An 18,143-nucleotide genomic window follows, 5' to 3' on the forward strand; every position below is an offset into this window, starting at 1 on the left:
TGCATCTATATCACCAGGCAGGGAAAATCATATTTGGTCTACGGTGGTGGCTTCTGTGTTCAGCATGTCCAGGAGAATCAGAGAGCCTGGAGTTAGAATTAGGAAGCTGAATGGCAGGGGATTATTCCCACAGAGCAATTGGATGTGGTACAGGGACAGGCTTGCTGTCTTACCCCTCTCCCATGCATTGTTTTGTGCTTTTGCTGCGCGCATCCCCAGCTTGAGAGGAAGACGGAGACCCTGCTTTGTTTCCATGTCCCTGAGGCACAGCAACTGCGCTAAAGCTCTTTTCACTAAATCCCAGGCTTTGCCCCTGGAGCTGGGTGCAGGGTGGAAACAGGACCGTAGCTCGGGAAGTGTGTCCCCAGATGGTGTGTGGATCTTTGCAGCCCAGCAGAGGGAGGAGCCTGAGCTTTGCTTTCACACTGACCTGGGTTTGAATCCCAGCTACCTCTTTGACCTTGAGCAGGTTCTCAAGCCTTAAGAAGCTTTGGTTCCTCACCTGTGAAGTGGGGGCGGGGTGGGGGAGGGGGCATAACAGCCGTTTCAAAGGGTCATTGCTAATGTTAGGGAAGATGATGTTAGGGAAGTATGTGGATAAATGTTGGTCCCCTTCTCAGACCTGCACAAAAGCACCCATCTTTCTGAGTGTGTATGTGCTCTCTGCTGTTCCCCTGGGATCCAACAGCGAGGTCTCCCTGAACCACTCATCAAGTGAAGACACGGTTAGTAAGATGGGCCATGTCTGTCTGCCTCCTGTACTCCGCTGTGACCTCCTTGAGGGCATAGACCCCTTCCGTTCCGCCCCCGGCCCACTGCAGCCCCCACGCACCCGCCTCCACACATATACAGCCTGGAACAGGCCGCCCTCCCCAGACTTGCTACACGAAAGCTGGAATTTGGCTTGAAACTCTGGGATTCTGGATAGAATCCAGGGCATTTCTAACATGGATGGAGAAAGCTGCATCTTTATTTTCACTAATCTCCTACTGAAACCTAGCATCTCTATTAATCACGCATGTAGGCAACAAAGCACAGCCGTATTAGCAGTACCTGTGAATTTGTCACTGATGAAATCACAGGTATTTTCATAGAACATTCTCGTAGTTGCAGCTATCTAGAAAGAACATTTATGCTTGGAGCTAAAGTATTTATCAGGCCCACTGCTAGATCTTGCTAATAATGCATTAATAAAGGAGCACCTTTACTACTGTATGACGAACTTGGGAAATATTTTGAAAACTGTGTTTCAGTATAACTGACTTCCTTTGTACTTCTGTGTATTTTACTGTATGCATTTATTAAGATCACTTGAGAAGACTTCGCCAGGCTGCAAAAGGGGGCCGTGGCATGACAAAGTGAAGAACATCTAGTCTGGGAGGTCCATGGGTGGGCTTCTTTGGCCTGCAAATCCCCTAAGATGAATGAAAAAGATGGGAGGCTAGGTAATTATGTATATGTGACTTTTGCTCATAGTCAACATTTGGCAGTGTCTGGAGGCATTTTTGGTTGTCCCAACTGGGAGGTGCTACTTGGCATCCAGTTGTTAGAGGCCAGGGATGCTGCGAAACATCTCACATGCACAGGACAATCCCTCACAACAAAGAATTATCCTGCCCCAAACGTCAATTGTGCTGAGGCTGAGAAACCTTGGACTAGACCATCACACATTAATGGAAATTTCTCGGGTTGTTAAGATTTCTAGGGAAAAAAAAATCGATGCACAACTTCATTAGAAACACCTGTGTTAATTGTCTCATCCAACACTTACTGCACATCTACAGTATCTACCAGGAGCTGGATGCTGAGACTGCAGAGAGAAGTCCCACTTGGAGGAGCTCTGGGTGTGCAGCTTAGTAGGATGCGTGACCCAGTAGAGTGGCATGCAAGGTACAGCAATTATGCAAATCTCTAAGGGGGCACCTGTTGTCCAGGCAATGTGCTGGGTGCTAGGGATACATGTGACTGTGACAGAGCATGGTCTCTACCCCTGTGGGATCCACACCTCTCAGGGACACAGACGCTAAATGATGCCATGACGTGTGCTGTGAGTGATGATGGAGATGCAGGGCTCTGGGGGGACATGTGGCAGGATGTGTGCTTGGGTGAGTGTTGGGGTGAGGGCAGTACACCTTCGTACAGATGTCAGTATGGTCTCCTGGGGAGCTGAAGTTTCAGCTGAGACCTAAAAGGTGTATGGGAGTTGGCCGGACGAGAGGATGGGGAAGGATGCTTCAGTCAGAGGGAGCAGCAAGCTTGAAGAGAGAGGGAGCAGAAGAACACGGAGCATCAGAGGAACCACACCAGCCTGGCTGGGCTGGAGTGTCACTTAGGGGAAAGAGTGGCAAGAAAGGAAGCCCGGGAGAGGAGCGGGGGTTGGCTCAGGGGCTCCGTGGGGTGTCTTGTGTGCCGTATTTAGGACTGAGGGCTTTTCCCAGAGGAGCCGTTGAAGGATTTTAAGCAAAAACAGCTGGCTACTTTTGTTTTGTTTTGTTTTGTTTTGTTTTGTTTTGTTTTGTTTTTTGAAAGGCATAGATTGGGAGGGAAGAGGCATGGAATTTGGTGGATGGCTATTGCAGTGATGAGCGAGAGTGAGAGTGAGCAAGTAAGGGGCAGGGGGAGCATAGAGAGTAACTGCCCAGTAAACCAAGGGAGGCTTCTCAGAGGAGGTGCTGTACGAACCTGGAAGAGTGAGTTAGGTTTGCTAGGCTGAAAAGGTAGGGAAAGGGCATTCCAGGCAATGGTCCAAGCATTGCACAGGCCTGAAAGAGCCTGGGGTGTTTGTAGGTGATGGGCTATTTGGTATGACAAGCATAATGTGCAGGGGAGAGGCGCTAAGATGAGGCCTAGTGCCAGCATCTCTATGACCCTTGCCTCTTGTTTGCTCCTAGTGGGTGATGGCAGAGGCCAAAGACACTGTTGCCCCTGCTTCTCCCATCTCTCCAGACCAGGTACCTCTGCAGAAGGCAGGCGTAGAGATGGTTCAGAGTCCCACTGTAGACGTGAGGTGTGTGGTCAGCTCTCCATGTGCAGGTGAGACGTCTTCAGTGGGCATGATTTACCCGGCATCTGCAAGGCTCTCCTGCATTTCCTCTCAGGGCAATTTCATTAATTACATTCTTTCTACAAATCCGTAGCTCCAGCCCAGACTGCACTCTCACATTCCAGTCTACAGCCCTAATTGCCTTCTGGCCATCTCTGTCTGGATGTCCCACTGGCTTCTCCAACTAAATCTGTCCAAAAATTGACCTTATCAGTCAATAAATATTTGCAGAATTGAATTGAATTTTCCTGCCAAACTTCTCAAAAGAGCTATCTCCTTAAAATTATCATTATTTGTAGACAACATGATTGTATACCTAAAACACCCAAGGGAATCAACTCAGAAATCTTTAGAATTAATAAGAGTTCAGAAACCCAGTTGGATGCAAGATGAATATATAAAAATCAATAGATTTTCTGTATATCAGTAATAACCAGCTAGAAAAAAATAATGGGGAAAAATGTCATTCACTATAGCAACAAAAAGTGCATAAAATATCTAGGAACAACCTTAACAAGATGTGACGGGACCTATATAAAGAAAAATAGAAACCTTTACTGAAAGATTAGCTGGTATTTATCCATCACGTATAGTGTGTCAGGTGCTGTGCTGAGCATTTAGCAGATATTATCACATTAATCTGTACAAGCATCCTAGCAGGGTATTAATTTTAAAGATGTCGAAATGGAGGTTTCAAGAGTTTACTTAAATTGTCCACAAAGTATTAAGTGGCAAAACTAAAATTTGAACCCAAGTCTTCTTGATTCCAAAACCCAAGCTCTTAACCGTTTCACGAAGCCACCTCCAGAATACACCATACATACACAGACACAGGAAGTTGGTAGGTGCTGTCTGAGTATTATAAAAAGATGTCTTCATTTCACTCATCCATTCATTCCAAAGATACCTACAGAGTGTCTACTGTAGACAAGTACTGGGCTCTGTGCTAGAGATAAAAATGTGAGTAAAATCTCAAGGAGTCTACGGCTGGAGAAGCCACGTACACATATCATCATATATCACCATTGGTGAAGCCAGTGATAGTCACTGGTTCACTAGTTAATTCACTAAGGATGAGCAAGCCAAGGGAGAATACTTGTCATTAGCTTGAGGGTCCCAAGAGGGCTTTCTGGAGGAAGTAACGAGCCTTAAAGTGCCTGGAGTTAGCTGGGTAAGGGAACTAGAGAGAGTATTCCAAGCGCAGAGAGCTGGTTGGGCAATTAATATGCGTGGATCCCTCATTTAACCAGCAACTCTTCTGTGAGCATCACTGTGTGCAGGTACAGGTCCGGGCACTGGAGAGAGGAGGGGAACAAGACAGCTCCCCTGCTCTCATGGAGATTGCATTCTAACTGGGCTGGGGGGTACAGAAAATAAACAAACAGGAAAATAGATGTCGGAGAATGCTAAGTGCTGTGGAAAGATAAGCAGGTACCTGGAGCACTGGTTTGAGAGGAGGGAGGCCTGGATTTTATTTTGAGTGATCTCTGAGGAGGTGGCATTTTGACTCAGGCTGAAGGAAGTGAGGGAGTGGGTCACATAACTCTTGGGGAAGAGCTTTCTGGGCTGAAGCTGGAGCAAGTGCAGGGTCCCAAGGTGGGCGTGTGATGGGCTTAGGCAGCCTGGCTGATGACAGGGATAAAAGGGGGAGAGACAGGAGAGGAGGTCAAGGAGCAGCAAGGTGTCCCTTCAGGTAGGGCTTTTGAGGTATGGCAAGAAATTTGGCTTTTATGTTGAGTAGGATGTGAAGCCCGAGAGAAATCTTTCTAAATGTCAATAAAGGAAAAAATACTATCAAGAAAAAGACAAGTAAATGTGACTGCCTTTTAATCTACATGAGAAATCTAAACCAAACGAAAAGCACACGACAGGTGAAAAACAACATTTGCAACCCAAAATGACAAAAGAGTAAAATCCTGATTCTATAAAGAGTACAAATTGGTAAGAAAAACAATAAGAACTTATGGAATAGGAACATAAAATTTAGATACCTTTGTATGTCAGACATCATAAAATTAAAGGCCAAAATGACTACAAATGTATATGTAGGGCGTGTGATGCATAGAAGATACAAAAATGTAAATCAGTAAGATAAACATCACAATGGAAGATGAGCCAAAAATTTTGTCAGATAGTTCCTCTATCTGGGAGAAATTAAAATGGTCGAGGAAAGTTGAAAAGATGTAAACTCTGAATCACAAGGCGATGCTGAATAGAACAAGATAGCATTTTTTTGCATCTGTCAGGTAGGCAAAAACTTCTCAATAAGATAATACACAATGTTGGCAAAGATGCCTTGAGACAGGCATTCCTAGACGTTGCTGTTGAGAATGTGATTGGTACATGTTTTCTAGAAAGTGTTTGGGCGATCTAGAGCCAAAGCCTCAGAAATCCTCGTACATTTTGACCCAGGGATCTGTGCTTTTGGAAGTCTGTCCTAGGAGAATCATCCAAGAACAAATGCATGAACGACAACCTGAAGACTCTAGCTCTCCAGGATTGTCCTAGAGCCCAGCACAGGTCTTGGCTGTGTTTGGTAGCTGCCTTGTCTAGAGAGAGGCACGGGTGGGAGAAGACAACCCAAGCTGGGTACTGAGAAGGAGAAGCATGGTGTCCTTGGATGAAAATTCACAGAAGCATTCCTGTCTCAGGGCTGGTCACCAGAAGTGAAGAACAGGTAGCCCTTTTCTTGGATGCAATTCAGCATTTCATAGGCATGAAAAGACATCGAGCCTCTTGGGCATGGCCTCCCACTCGACATGAATCAATCTGGTGTGGCTGCTCAGGGTTTTAACTTTGTCAGCTCAGTAACTAACCAACATTTGATTCCAGGGAGACTTCCAAACGAGTCTGGCATCCAGCCCTATCTAACCATCTCCAACGGCACCTGCCACCGAGGTCAGCCAGCTTCATATGGACAATACCCTACAGCCGCCCTCCCCCCACTCCCCCGCCGGAAACCAAAGCTGGACACAGTTCCTGCATAAGTGAACATTCATTCTGGGACTCTGGCCACGGAAAAGCATTTTCCACTGCACTGACCAGCATGCTGTCACCAGACCTTACTAAGAGTCCAGGTCTCATTTATAATGGAAAAAAAACCCCAGAAACAATTTAAATGTTTAGAAATAGGAAGAATGGTTGAGTAAACTGTAGTATAACCATATACTGGAATGTGGTGCATCCTTTTAAAATGCTGTGTATGAATAGATTCAATATCTTGGGAGAAAAGCTCATGTTATAATGTTTACTGAATTGTTGCAAAAGAAAACCGAGAAATGACCTGAATGGCCATCAATGGGGGAGTGGTTCAATAAATTGAGATACATCCATGTGGTGGAATATTACACATTTATATAAAAAAATAAGTTAGATATGTATCTACTGACCTGGAAGGTGTCCCTGATGTATTGTTAAATGAGAAAGCAAGTTGCAGAGAAATGAGCTAAAGTACGATTTCATTTTTAAAGCAAAGTAATACAAACTCTCCCAGAGCGTGGAATGTGTCCATTTGTTTGCATGAATGAGAAGAAGGTTGGAGAGGGACACATACCTGCCTGTTAACTTTGGAAGCTTTGGAGTGTGTGGATGGGGGCGAGATCAGAGATCCATTTGTCTTTTTAATACATCTTTGGCTTGCCTGTATGCATATCCTTGTATATTATAAGTGCACGTTGCCTTTTGTCACGTAAGACTGAAGAATAATTCACTGAAAAAAGAGCCCGCAGAATTACATATACTATATTTTTGCAATGATGTGAAATATGCATGGAACATTTTAGGAAAAAATTAAGAAAATATTAACCGCAATTGCCTCTGGAAGAAAGGTGAGATAGTAATGTTTCCTCTTTTTTATTCTTGCCTCTATTTTCCAAATTTTCTACAAGGAACAAATCGTACACACTATAGTTTAAAATGTAATGGCCTCTGCCGTCTCACTAGCCAATCTTGCCTTTATTTATGACAATCTGGCCTCTATCCACCTTGTCACCCACCACCTGTCTTTACTGAAATTCATGTATCCATACAGCAAATACTTACTGAATTCTAGGCACTGGGGATGCAGCAGGAACCAGGACGGGGCTCCCATTCTCAGCATCCTTACTTCCAATGGAGTCCCTTTCTCCTGTATGGAGCTACCCTCTGGTTCTCCTCCCACCATTCTACCAGCCTCCCTGCTTCCTACTCTATCACTTTTATTGTCCCTATCCGCCAAAGATGTTCCCAGGGGTCTCTTCTGAGCCCCTCTAGTTTCTTTCTCCACAGCGGAAGATACTGTTCAATCCAGGTTCTGAATCAGAAACTGCAGACTCACACAGGCCTGAGAGGAGGCAGCTGTTGGGATGCTGGGGGTGGCGGTGAATGTTGGTGTCAGTGGTTGCCCAGGACACGAATGAGGATGGTCCTTAAGGTGTGGCCCCTGTGGGGTCAATGCTCCATAATCATTCTGGGCATCTCTTTACCTCGGTCGTGCCACATGGAGGTATTTGTTTATACCCAATCTATGATCCAGGCCCCATGGCCCGTCACAGGGTCTAACCTAGAGGAATGAATGCATGAAAGAATGAATGATGTGGTGTGATGACATCACCAGACAGGTTTTAGAGACGTGAGCCAAGTAGATCTGCCAGTGAGGTGAAGTTCAGGAAAGTGAACCGGGGGCTCCACTGAAAGTTGTAGAGATGAGCTTTATTTCCTTATGATTGTAGTTGAGTATTTTTCTGGTTTCTGGGCCACTTATGTCTTCCTTTGTGAACTAACTTGTTCAAGACCCTGACCAGTTTTTCAATTATAGTATTGTTGTTTTCCTAGGATTATTAATAGTTCTTTCTCTATTAAATATATTACTTATCCACAAAACTTCTTGGTGGGCCCTTTGATTTTGTTTCTTTCTTTAACCTACGCATACTTTTTGTATAAAATATCAATCTTATAGTATCTTCCATAGCTTTTACATGCAGAAAATCAGAGTCAGATAATTATTTGGGTATATTTTCCTCTAATTATGTTTTTGCCTTTTTTTTTTAAACTTCTAACTCTTTACTCCATCTGGAATTTGTTTTAGTACATGGTGTGAATTGAGATAATTCTTTTCTCAAACATTTAATTAGTTGACCTTGCAAAGTGTTTTTTTTTCTCATTGATTTTTAATGCTGTCATATACATATTTTAATTTTATGTGGATGTAGGGCTATTCCTGTAATGTTGTTTCATGTTCTGCCTGTCCAGTCTTGGACCACCTCCACATTATTTGCATAAGCATCACTGGTGATTCTTTTAGTATCTTGTAGGATTAGAATGCCACAGTTCTGCCTTTTCAAAAAATAACCGTTGTCTGCGACTGTCCATTTTTCCAGTTAAACTTAGGTATCCTTTTTTACTAAATTTAAAACAGGTCATTGGGCTTTTGATCAGAACTGCATTAAGCTTATAAATTAACTTTTCAATAACTTTTCAAAAGGTTAATATTCTAAATTAACCTTTCAGGAGTTCGTCTTTCCACTCAAGATTATGTTATGTCTCTCCAAGTATTCAAATTTTTTATCCCTCTCTAAAAGTTATTTTTGTACAGTGACTGCCCATTTCTTATTAAGTTTATTTCTATTTATTATATGCAGTTTGTAGTTATCATAAATAAGACCCTTTTTCTTTATGTTTTATCTGTCACCGGCATGTGGAAATGTCATTGATTTTGTGTACTTACTTTGCTTTTGGCTACTTTACCAAAATTTTTTATTAGTTCTAATAGCTTTCTAATTGATTCTCCTGGGTTTCCTGGGTATATTAATATATCATCTGCAAATCATATTTTTGCTGGCTCCTTTCTCGTTTCTTTTTCGTGTGTTGCATGGATTAGCCTTTCCAATAAGGCGTGAAATCTCAGAGGTGATAGTAACATTTCTATCTCATTCCTGATCTTAATCAGGTGTTTCACTGTAAGTGCAGTATGGGTTATTGTTCTAAAATGGATGCTCCATCATGCTAAGGAAATATTCTTTCTCCTACTTCCAAATGCTTATTTTAATCAGGGTTACACGTTTTATTAAATGCTCATTTAGCATTTTTTCAGAAGACCTTAACTGTTTTTCTCTTTTAATGGGATAGTTTGTGCTATCCTTCTTTTTTAAAAGAGATTTTTTAAATAGTAAAGTCATTTTAGAGATTAACTGTCCTTTGTCAGTTAATCCCTAAAGTGGGCTTTAGAAAATTTTAGTGTTGAGTCAGTTTATGTGTATCATAATTAAGAAGGTGGATCTGAAGTGGACCCCTTACGTTTGAATCCCATCTCTGAGTAACAGTGTGACTTGGGCCCCCACCCTTAATTTCTCTTTGCCTTAGTTCTTCATCTGTAAAATGGAGATGATATGAACAGTATCCACCTCATAGGGCTATTGTGAGGATTAAACAAGTTAATTTATATAAAGTTCTTAGACGAGAGTCTAACTAAACACTCACTGAATACAAGCAATACATTAAATGATTGAAAACTTGCCTTGTGTCTGGTACTGAGCTTGGGGTATGGATTTAGAGATAGGAAATCTCAAGGATGGTCTGTCTTCATATGGAGTTTATAGTCTGGTGAGAAGACAGATGCTTATGAATCAATCACATGGAAGCATGGAAATTTGCTTCTATGATAAGTGCTACCAAGGAGAGACACTGGTGTCATGAGAGCATGTAATAGGGCGTGTGAGCTAGTCAAGGAGACACTTGACTGAGAGCTGAAAGATAAATATGCCAAAAAGGTAGGAAAGAGTGTTCTAGGAAGTGAGAACAGCATATGCAAAGGTCCTGTGGCCAGTGCAAAGGACTGAGAAGGGTGGGTTTTTTTTTTTTTGCTAGTTTTATTGAGAAATAATTGACATACTTCACCATATAAACTTAAGGCATACAGCATGATAGTTTGATTTACATGTATTGTGAAGTGATTACCACAGCAGGTTCAGCTAACATTCATTTTCTCATATAGAAACAATGAAAAGGAAAGAAAGAAGACAAGAATAAAGGGAAAAAAAATGTGATGAGAGCTCTTAGGATCTTTTCTCTTAACAACTTTCCCATATATCATACAGCAGAGCTAGCTAGAGTCATCATGTTTTACGTTACGTCCCTAGTACTTATTTATTTTATAACTGGAAGTTTGTATCTTTTGACCAGCTCCCTCCAATTCCCCTTTCTCCCCATCCTTCACCTCTGGTAACCACAAGTCTAATCTCTTTTTTCTATGAGATTTTTTTTTGTTGTTGTTGCTTGGGGTTTTGTTTGCTTGTTTAAATTCCACATGTAAATGAGATCATGAAGTATTTGAATTGTTTTTTCCTGTGTGACTTATTTCACTTAGCATGATGTCTTCAAGGTCCATCCATGTTGTTGCAAATGGTAGGATTTCCGTGTTTTTTAATGATAGTATAATATTCCATTGTGCGCACGTGCACGTGTGTGTGTGTGTGTGTACATATATTTATGTATATTTATTTACCAACTTATTTATCCATTCATCCCTCAATGGACACTTAGGCTGTTTCTATGTCTTGGGTATTGTGAATACTGCTATTATGAACGTGGAGGTGCAGATACCTTTTAGAAGTTAATGTTTTTGTTACCTTTGGATATATTCCCAGAGGTGGAATGCTGGATCATATGGTAGTTCTATTTCTAATTTTTTGAGGCACCTCCATGCTGTTTTCCGTACTGGCCATACCAAATTTACAAACCCACCAACAGTGCACTAGGGTTCCCTTTTGTCCACATCTATGCCAGTGTTTGTTATCCCTTGTCTTTTGGATGACAATCATTCTAACAGGTGTGCTATCTCACTGTGGTTTTAATTTGCATTTCCGTCATGACCCGTGATGCTGAGCATCTTTTTATGTACCTTTTAGCCCTTTGTATATCTTCTTTGGAGAAATGTCTATTCGGGTCCTTTAGAAGGGCAGGGTTCAACTGGAAAAGCTGGTGGACATGAGGCTAAGAAGTCACTAAGGACCAGACCATGCAGAGAGCCTCATAGGTCTACAACTGATTTTTCCTTGTTGAAGAGCATTGAGGAGCCATGGAAGGGTTGATGTAGGTGGGGAAAGGGGAGGTGACCTGATCAGATTTCTGTTCTGAAAAGACACCCCCAGCTGTAGTGTTGGCAAGGACCAGAGTAAATGTGGCTGGCCAATTAGGAGGTTATTATAGCAGTCTAGGGGAGAGAATGATGTGGGGTTAGAGGACGTGGAGATAGAGATAGGGTGATAGGTTGTCCATGTGGCTGTGAAGGAGAGGAAGATGTAAGGACAGGGTAGGGAGGGGCGTCACAAGCCTGAACATCCCAAAGGAGGTGTCGAGTCTGGAGCTCAGAGGGAGGTCTGGCCTGGACTGTGAAGTTGTGAGTCATTGGGGCGCAAGTGGGCAGATCCTCTAGACTGGACAGAGAGGAGGAGAGGCTCCCACACTGAGCCTGGAAAGGAGCCAGAGAAAGAGCAGTGGGGGGAAAGATGGAGAGTGCGGTGATGCGGAAGGAAGCCGGGGACCACGCTGCTCAAGGCATCGTTGCATCACCAGGGCGCCAGGTAGATGAGCGGACTCTCAGGCCCCACCCAGGTGTTGTCCATCAGAATCTGCATTTCAGCCAGGTCCCCAGGCGATGCCTTTGCACAGCGTAGTCTGAGATGCTCTGGTCTGGGCGGTGGGAGGGCTGTTTCCAAAGGGAGGTGCGAGCAACAGCTTTAGAGGCAGCTGAGAGAGAGGTCTGTTAAAATGAAGACTGAACAGTATCCCTCGGACCCATCAGTGACCTTAGTGGACCTGTTTGGGTGGATCAACAGGAGCAGAACGCAGAACTGACAGGGCTGGAAGTAAGGAAATGAAGACCGAAAGTATAGACAGATTGTGTTTTCTAAAAATTCGGCTGTGAAGGGGAAGAGAGTGACAAGGCTGGAGGGAAGTGAGGAGTGGAGGGGGAGCTATTTTCTTAACGATAGAGTCTTGAGCATGTTTAAAATGGGAAAGTTCCAGTGGAGAGGAAACGACTGAACACGTACATATAACATACATAAGAGAGGAACATATATGAGGTTCTTGAAGATTAGGGAGGGATGGGGTCCAAAGGGCACATGGAAGGAATGTGCTTAGATGGAAGGAGCAGAGGTTCATCTAAGACAGTGTGGAGCAGGCTAGACGGATTTGCAGTTGGGGAGACAATGAAACCCCCACTGACGGCTTTCATTTTCTATGGAGAGTGGGAAGAGAGGGCAGGGGGTGGGAGGAGGGGCCTGGAGGGTCAGGAGGCTGTGGAAAACGGAGCAGATTTGAAATCATCATTCTGGCATTTAATGTTGTAAGAGAGGATGTTCCGTCTGGGCTGCTTGCCTTTTAGTTCAAACTCCCTGAGCCTTCGTTTCCTACCTCACAGAATTGTTCTGAGGCTTGAGTACAAGGATGCACATTTTGTCACCTGGACAGTGGCCAGCACGAGCCAGCTGGCACTCAGCGTCAGTCACCCCCCTCCCCTCCCTCTGTGCTGAGCACCGAGCGGTTCTGGAGGAAGCCCTTGGAAAAGTGGGTGAATGACCCTCTAACACATTGCTCCCACCTCTCCGGGAGGTTCTCGGAGTTCTGCCGGCCATACTGAACCACTCCCTTTCTCTTTCCCAGGCCAGAACTGCACGTTCCAACTGCAGGGTCCCAATGGGACGGTCGAGAGCCCCGGGTTCCCATATGGCTACCCCAATTACGCCAACTGCACGTGGACCATCACCGCGGAGGACCAGCACAGGATCCAGCTCGTGTTCCAGTCCTTTGCCCTGGAGGAGGACTTTGACGTGCTGTCGGTGTTTGATGGGCCGCCCCAGCCAGAGAACCTGCGAACCAGGTACCACCCACCCCTTCCCATGCCGACAGCTGGGCCCCGAGCCAGGCTCACTGAGAGGAAGAACCAACCGGCCGGCTGGGATGAAAGGTTTATGGTCATCAACAAAGATCTCTGTTTTATGAGGCCCGCCCTCAACTCCTCTGCTTTCTTTACATTTCCCCACTCCTTTCTCCTGCTTGGAGGTTCCCAGTAGGCAGGATTGATGGGTAGGACATCTGGCAAGTCTAGATAGAATGCACGTAGAGAAATGCAAGTCCTTCTGTTGAAACTGACTTTGCATGCATCTGTGTATATGTCGGTATATCTGTTTGCACACAGAGAAATATATTTTCTTCCTTTGGGCTCAGCAGATGGGAGTTGAAGGCTCATAGTGACTAGGACTTGCATCTTGTCCTCAAAAACCATTAATGCTTTATTGGAATTTGTCTCTGTGTGGTCTTGGCTGTGGATGTAGAATTGGGAATTTGGGGGAAGTTCCCACTGTCTCCAACCCCATGGCAATTGATGGATGAGAAAACTATGAAGAGGGCGAGACATCAAGGAGGGAGACAGGGAAGAAGGCCTCTGCAGAAGGGACAGGCTTTTCTGGGGCAAAGGTAAAGATCCCAGAGTCACAGCCCTCCAGGTTTTGTTGCCCTGGGGGCCTGCCATGCTTCATCACCAGTCTTGTCCTGGTCCTGCCAGATAGGCTTTGGGCTCCCCAGGGAGACAAAGAGTTAATGGTTTACCAGCCAAGCCCTGGGGAGCGTAGGGTGCTAATTGATGGTGCAGTAATGAGCGGTTCCCTGCCAAGCCCTTAACCTCAAGGCTTTGTCCGAGATACTCTTGGAGCAGAGTCACAAACAGCATTCCCAGGACAGCACCAGCCCTCTTCCCGCTCACTCCCTGCCCTCCCAGGCAGTGCGGAGCTGAGACTGCCAAACCTGCAGCAGGGGCGGGCCTCTGGGACTCCCCTGACTAGTAGCCCCTCTTGGACAAGACCAGGCCTGTCCATCCACCCTTGACATTCCACAGTGATTGGCACACAGTAGGTGTTCAGTGAAACTTGGACGTAGGGACTGGAGTCCTCCTCACTGACTCATCCCTTAAATGTTTCATGAATACCTACTACATCCCAGACACTGGCCTGGGTGCTGGGGAGGCAGCAGGGAACAAAACAAAGCCACTGTCTTCCTGGAGGTTACATGCTTACTGGGGAGGCAGGCCTGGACTTGAATGTGTGAATTTAGAGTTCAAGGACATCGGGACTAGAGATATAAAATCGGGAGACTGGGACTGGATAGTACTTAAAACCATGAGCCTGAATGAGGGCCCATGGGAGTGAGTCCCCAGCATCAGATGTCCAGCTCAGGTGACACCATCTGTAGGGCATCCACATAGACGCTTGCTGATGAATGTGGAAGACAGAAAGGCAGATCAGGCCAGGGGGGCAGTTGGTTGGGGTACAGATGGCTGAAGTTACCTTCCAGCTTTCTTTGCTCTTAAGTCAGGGTTCGCGCATGTGTGGTCAGAGCTCTATTTTCTGACACTTGGGTTTTCTGGCTCTGAGAGTGAAGTGTACAAGACCTCAGAGGTGATGATTGCTCTGGCCTGGAAGGGTGGGGGTTTCCATGACCTAGGGAGATGGTCCTGGCAGGGAAGGCCCTGGATGTGTTCCCAGCCAGGGCACAGCCCACGCTGGCCAGCCAGCCATGTTTAATTAAGGCTCCCAGTACCTTCACTAGGCCACCCCTGCTTGGGCCCCTCGTCCCTGTCATCTTCCTGATGTGCTCATTTTGGTTCGTCTCAGAATCTTACACAGTTTTCCCACGCAAGCTCTCTGCCTCCACAGTATCTGAGATCCCATCTCCTTTCTAGCATCTGCTCTGTGCATTTGTGTTTTCTTTCTTTTTACTCAATTGGTCTTGCCGGAAGTTTGCCTGTTTTATGGGTCTTTCCAAAGTTCCAACTCTGGGGCTATCAATTTTATTCCTTTGCTATTATCTAACTTACTGATTCCTTTATCTTTATTCATTCTTCTCTCCCACTTACCTGAGGCTGGTGTTGCTCTTTTGTTGTTTCCATGAATTGAATTAGTTTCACTATTTCTTGTTTGAGAATAAAACCATTAAGAGGCATTTTTCCCTAAGTACAACTTTGACCATATCCCATAAATTTTGATGGATAGTTGATATTTTAGAAACAGTCTCTAATTGCAGTTTTGTGCCTTCCTTCCTTGACTCTATGGGTTTTTTTCCCTCAAATTTTCCAAGTAATATTTTTTATACTCAAGAAATTATTATCTAGTTGTATTGCATTATGATCAGATTATGATTTCTATTTTGGGAAATTTGTTGACTTTTTCGTCTCAGTGTAAGATCATTTTTTGGTAAATGTTCAATGACTATTTGAGAAAAATATACTCTGCAGTTGAAGGGTGAAAAAATTCATGTTACTGATATTGTTTGATTTTTCTAATTTCTTGTTCATTGTCTAAGTGATGTCTGTCAAGGATCAGCAATGTGTTGTCTTCACATTTTCACTATTGTTTTTGACAATTTCTCCTTTTATCCCTAGGTTTATACTCTTCAGCATGTCAGTATTTTTAAACATCAGATCTTCAGAGTGAATTATAGTTTTTTCAGAGTAAAAGTTATCTGTATCCCCCATTTTTTTGCCTTAAATTCTACTTTGACGGCGGTAGTACCACTTTTGCTTTCTTTTGCATTTATTGTCCATCCTTGTCAATGCCTCTATTTTTAATATTTCTATGTCATTGCTTTATACGTATCGCATAGATTTTTGTTTTTAAATCTTTTGTGAAGGTTTTTATTCTTTAACAGAAAAGTTTAATTCACTCAGACTTTTTGGTGATTAACTGCTGTGTTCTTATATAATATTTAATACTTTCTCTTTTTAAGCTTCCTTCCTTACTTTCCTTATTTCCATTTTTTCATCTTTAAGTGCAAGTTTTCTTTACCTCTTCTATGATTTTTATTCCCCTAGTGGTTAATGTTACTTCTTGAGAGCACATTTTAAGCTGTATTTTTCTGTTAACATCCTGTCTAGTGGGTCTCGTTCTTAGGTGTCACCAGTGCTGCATCTTGTAGAAATTCCTTGCTGTTTGTAGCATGTAAGTGCATGTCTCTTTTTCCTAGTTTCCCACCTGGGCATATATAGTCTCTCTTTTTACGTACCTTAGATTATTTCCATGAGAATTTAGGAGGTCAGATTGAAGGAGAGTTTAGAGGAGTTTAACATGTTGTCTTGGCTCTCCATCTTGATCTAGGAATTTCTCTTAAGATTTTTATTCTTTTTGATGCTATTGTGAATAGAGTTATTTTATTTTTGGATTATTTATTGCTAATATGTAGAAATACAACTGACTTTTGTGTATTAATCTTGTATCCTGTGACCTTGCTGGACTTGTTATTAATAGCACAGATAGATTTTTTTTAATATCTGTTAATAAAAACGGTTTTAGTATTTCCTTTCTAATCTGGATGCTGTTTATCTATTTATGCTTAACTGCAGTGGATAAAACCTCCAGTACAGTATTGATTAGAAATGCTGAGGGTGGACATCCTTACTTTGTTCCTGATCTTAAAATGTTGAGTTTTCCATCATGAAGTATGCTGTTAGCCGTCGGCATCTGGTAGACGCCCTTCTCATGAAGATTTTTTAAGTAGAGGATTTTTGGCATAATCTGGCTGCAGTGTGGAAAATGCATTGGGGTGGGGGCCAGACTGGTGGCTGCCAGGCCAGGCAAGAGATGGTGGTGGCCTGAGCTAGAGGAGATGGCCTGGGTTTGTATGATATTGTGGGAAAGTGTGGTCCCTGGAGTTCAGCGGGGATTTACAGGAATTGTGGAGTGGGTGCATGACAAAGGAAGGGGTGGAGGATGAGTCCACGGTGTCTGGCTTGGAAGCGGAAAACATGGTGTGAATTCCAGTCTCCAGTAAAATGTGTTCTCCAGGGTATTTTGTGCACTGATGTTTTTCTTCATTCATCTCCAAGAACAGGTAGGTCACCTCCTCTCACGGTGTTTTCTGTGAGACAGTAGGGTGTGGTGGTGACAAGCCTAGATTTATACACAGCTGGCTTCTACATTTATTTGTGCTGTGACCTGTGCAAGGTTTGGCTTCTCTGAGCCTCATCTATAAAATGGAGGTGACACTGACCCGCCTTATGGGGTTGTTGAATGTGAGCCACCTACTCTACATCCCTGAGTGCTCTGTAAACATTATCTGCATCCTTCCATGTCCTTCCTTCTGTTCTTAAGACCTAGGTACTCAGGCCGCTCTAGAGGGCTTTGGCGCCTGTCACGACACTTTGTCTGTGGTCCACCCATTTTAGATCAGATATGCAGGATGGACACAGAAGAAGGGGGTGGGCTAAGGAGAAGTCATTCCTTGTGGGTGGTGATACAGCAGTGGGGCAGGGCTGGCGGGAAGCCTGCAGCAGGGTCCTCTCTGCATCACTGGGGCTTTCGGTCTCAAACTTGACAGACGTGAAGTTTTCAGTTCTGTTCTTTGTGCATTTTAATGCATTTCTCCTTTCTTCCCTTCCCTTCAATCCTTTCCCCTTTATTTGTGGATGCATTCCAACAAAAGGCTAAAGCGTCACCACCCCACCTCACTCCCCAACCTCTTTAAACTCACTTTTCTCCACCTGCTTGCTCGTGGGTTGTGTTGTGAGCAATGAGTTTCCCTCCTGGTTAGATTCTAAGCTCCTTGAGGCTGGGAGTCAGTCCTTCTACGATGTTTGGCTGTGGCCGAGCCATGCGGTGAAATATACATCTTGCGCGTGGGTGATGTGAATTTGAGTTCCAGCTCCTCACTAGCCACTTGGCATAGACAAGTCACTTTGATTCATATCCTCAGTATCCTCATCCATGAAGCGGGTATTTCAGTATCTACCTTTAGATTGGTTGGTGAGGGTTACATTAAATAATGTGCACAAACTGCTTTGAATTGTGATGAGATATAAATAAAAGGAATACTTGTATGTTGGTAGAAAAACATTGGAAAACACAATTAAAGCAAAAAGGCATACACACAAAAACCCAGTAAATTTATAGGACATGAGGTAGAACAGTGGTTGTCAACTGAAAGTGATTTTGATCCCCAGGAGACATTTGACAATGTCTGGAAACACTTTTTATTGTCACAGTTGGAGAGGGGCCATGGCACCTAGTGGGTCCAGGCCAGGGATGCTGCTAAACATCCTACCACGCACAGGACAGCCGCCAACAGCCAATGC

General features: G+C 43.9%; 1 protein-coding gene across 1 annotated transcript in view; it reads left to right on the forward strand.

The window, feature by feature from the left end:
• Positions 1-18,143, forward strand: part of CSMD2 (CUB and Sushi multiple domains 2) — a 576,739-nt gene that overhangs the window by 47,859 nt on the left and 510,737 nt on the right. The window contains exon 2 of the mRNA XM_072974827.1: positions 12,686-12,902. Coding sequence (XP_072830928.1) covers positions 12,686-12,902 — 217 coding nt within the window. The remainder of the gene's footprint in view (positions 1-12,685; positions 12,903-18,143) is intronic.

Source organism: Vicugna pacos, chromosome 13, assembly GCF_048564905.1.
Source record: "Vicugna pacos chromosome 13, VicPac4, whole genome shotgun sequence".
In the NCBI taxonomy this organism is placed as follows: domain Eukaryota; kingdom Metazoa; phylum Chordata; class Mammalia; order Artiodactyla; family Camelidae; genus Vicugna; species Vicugna pacos.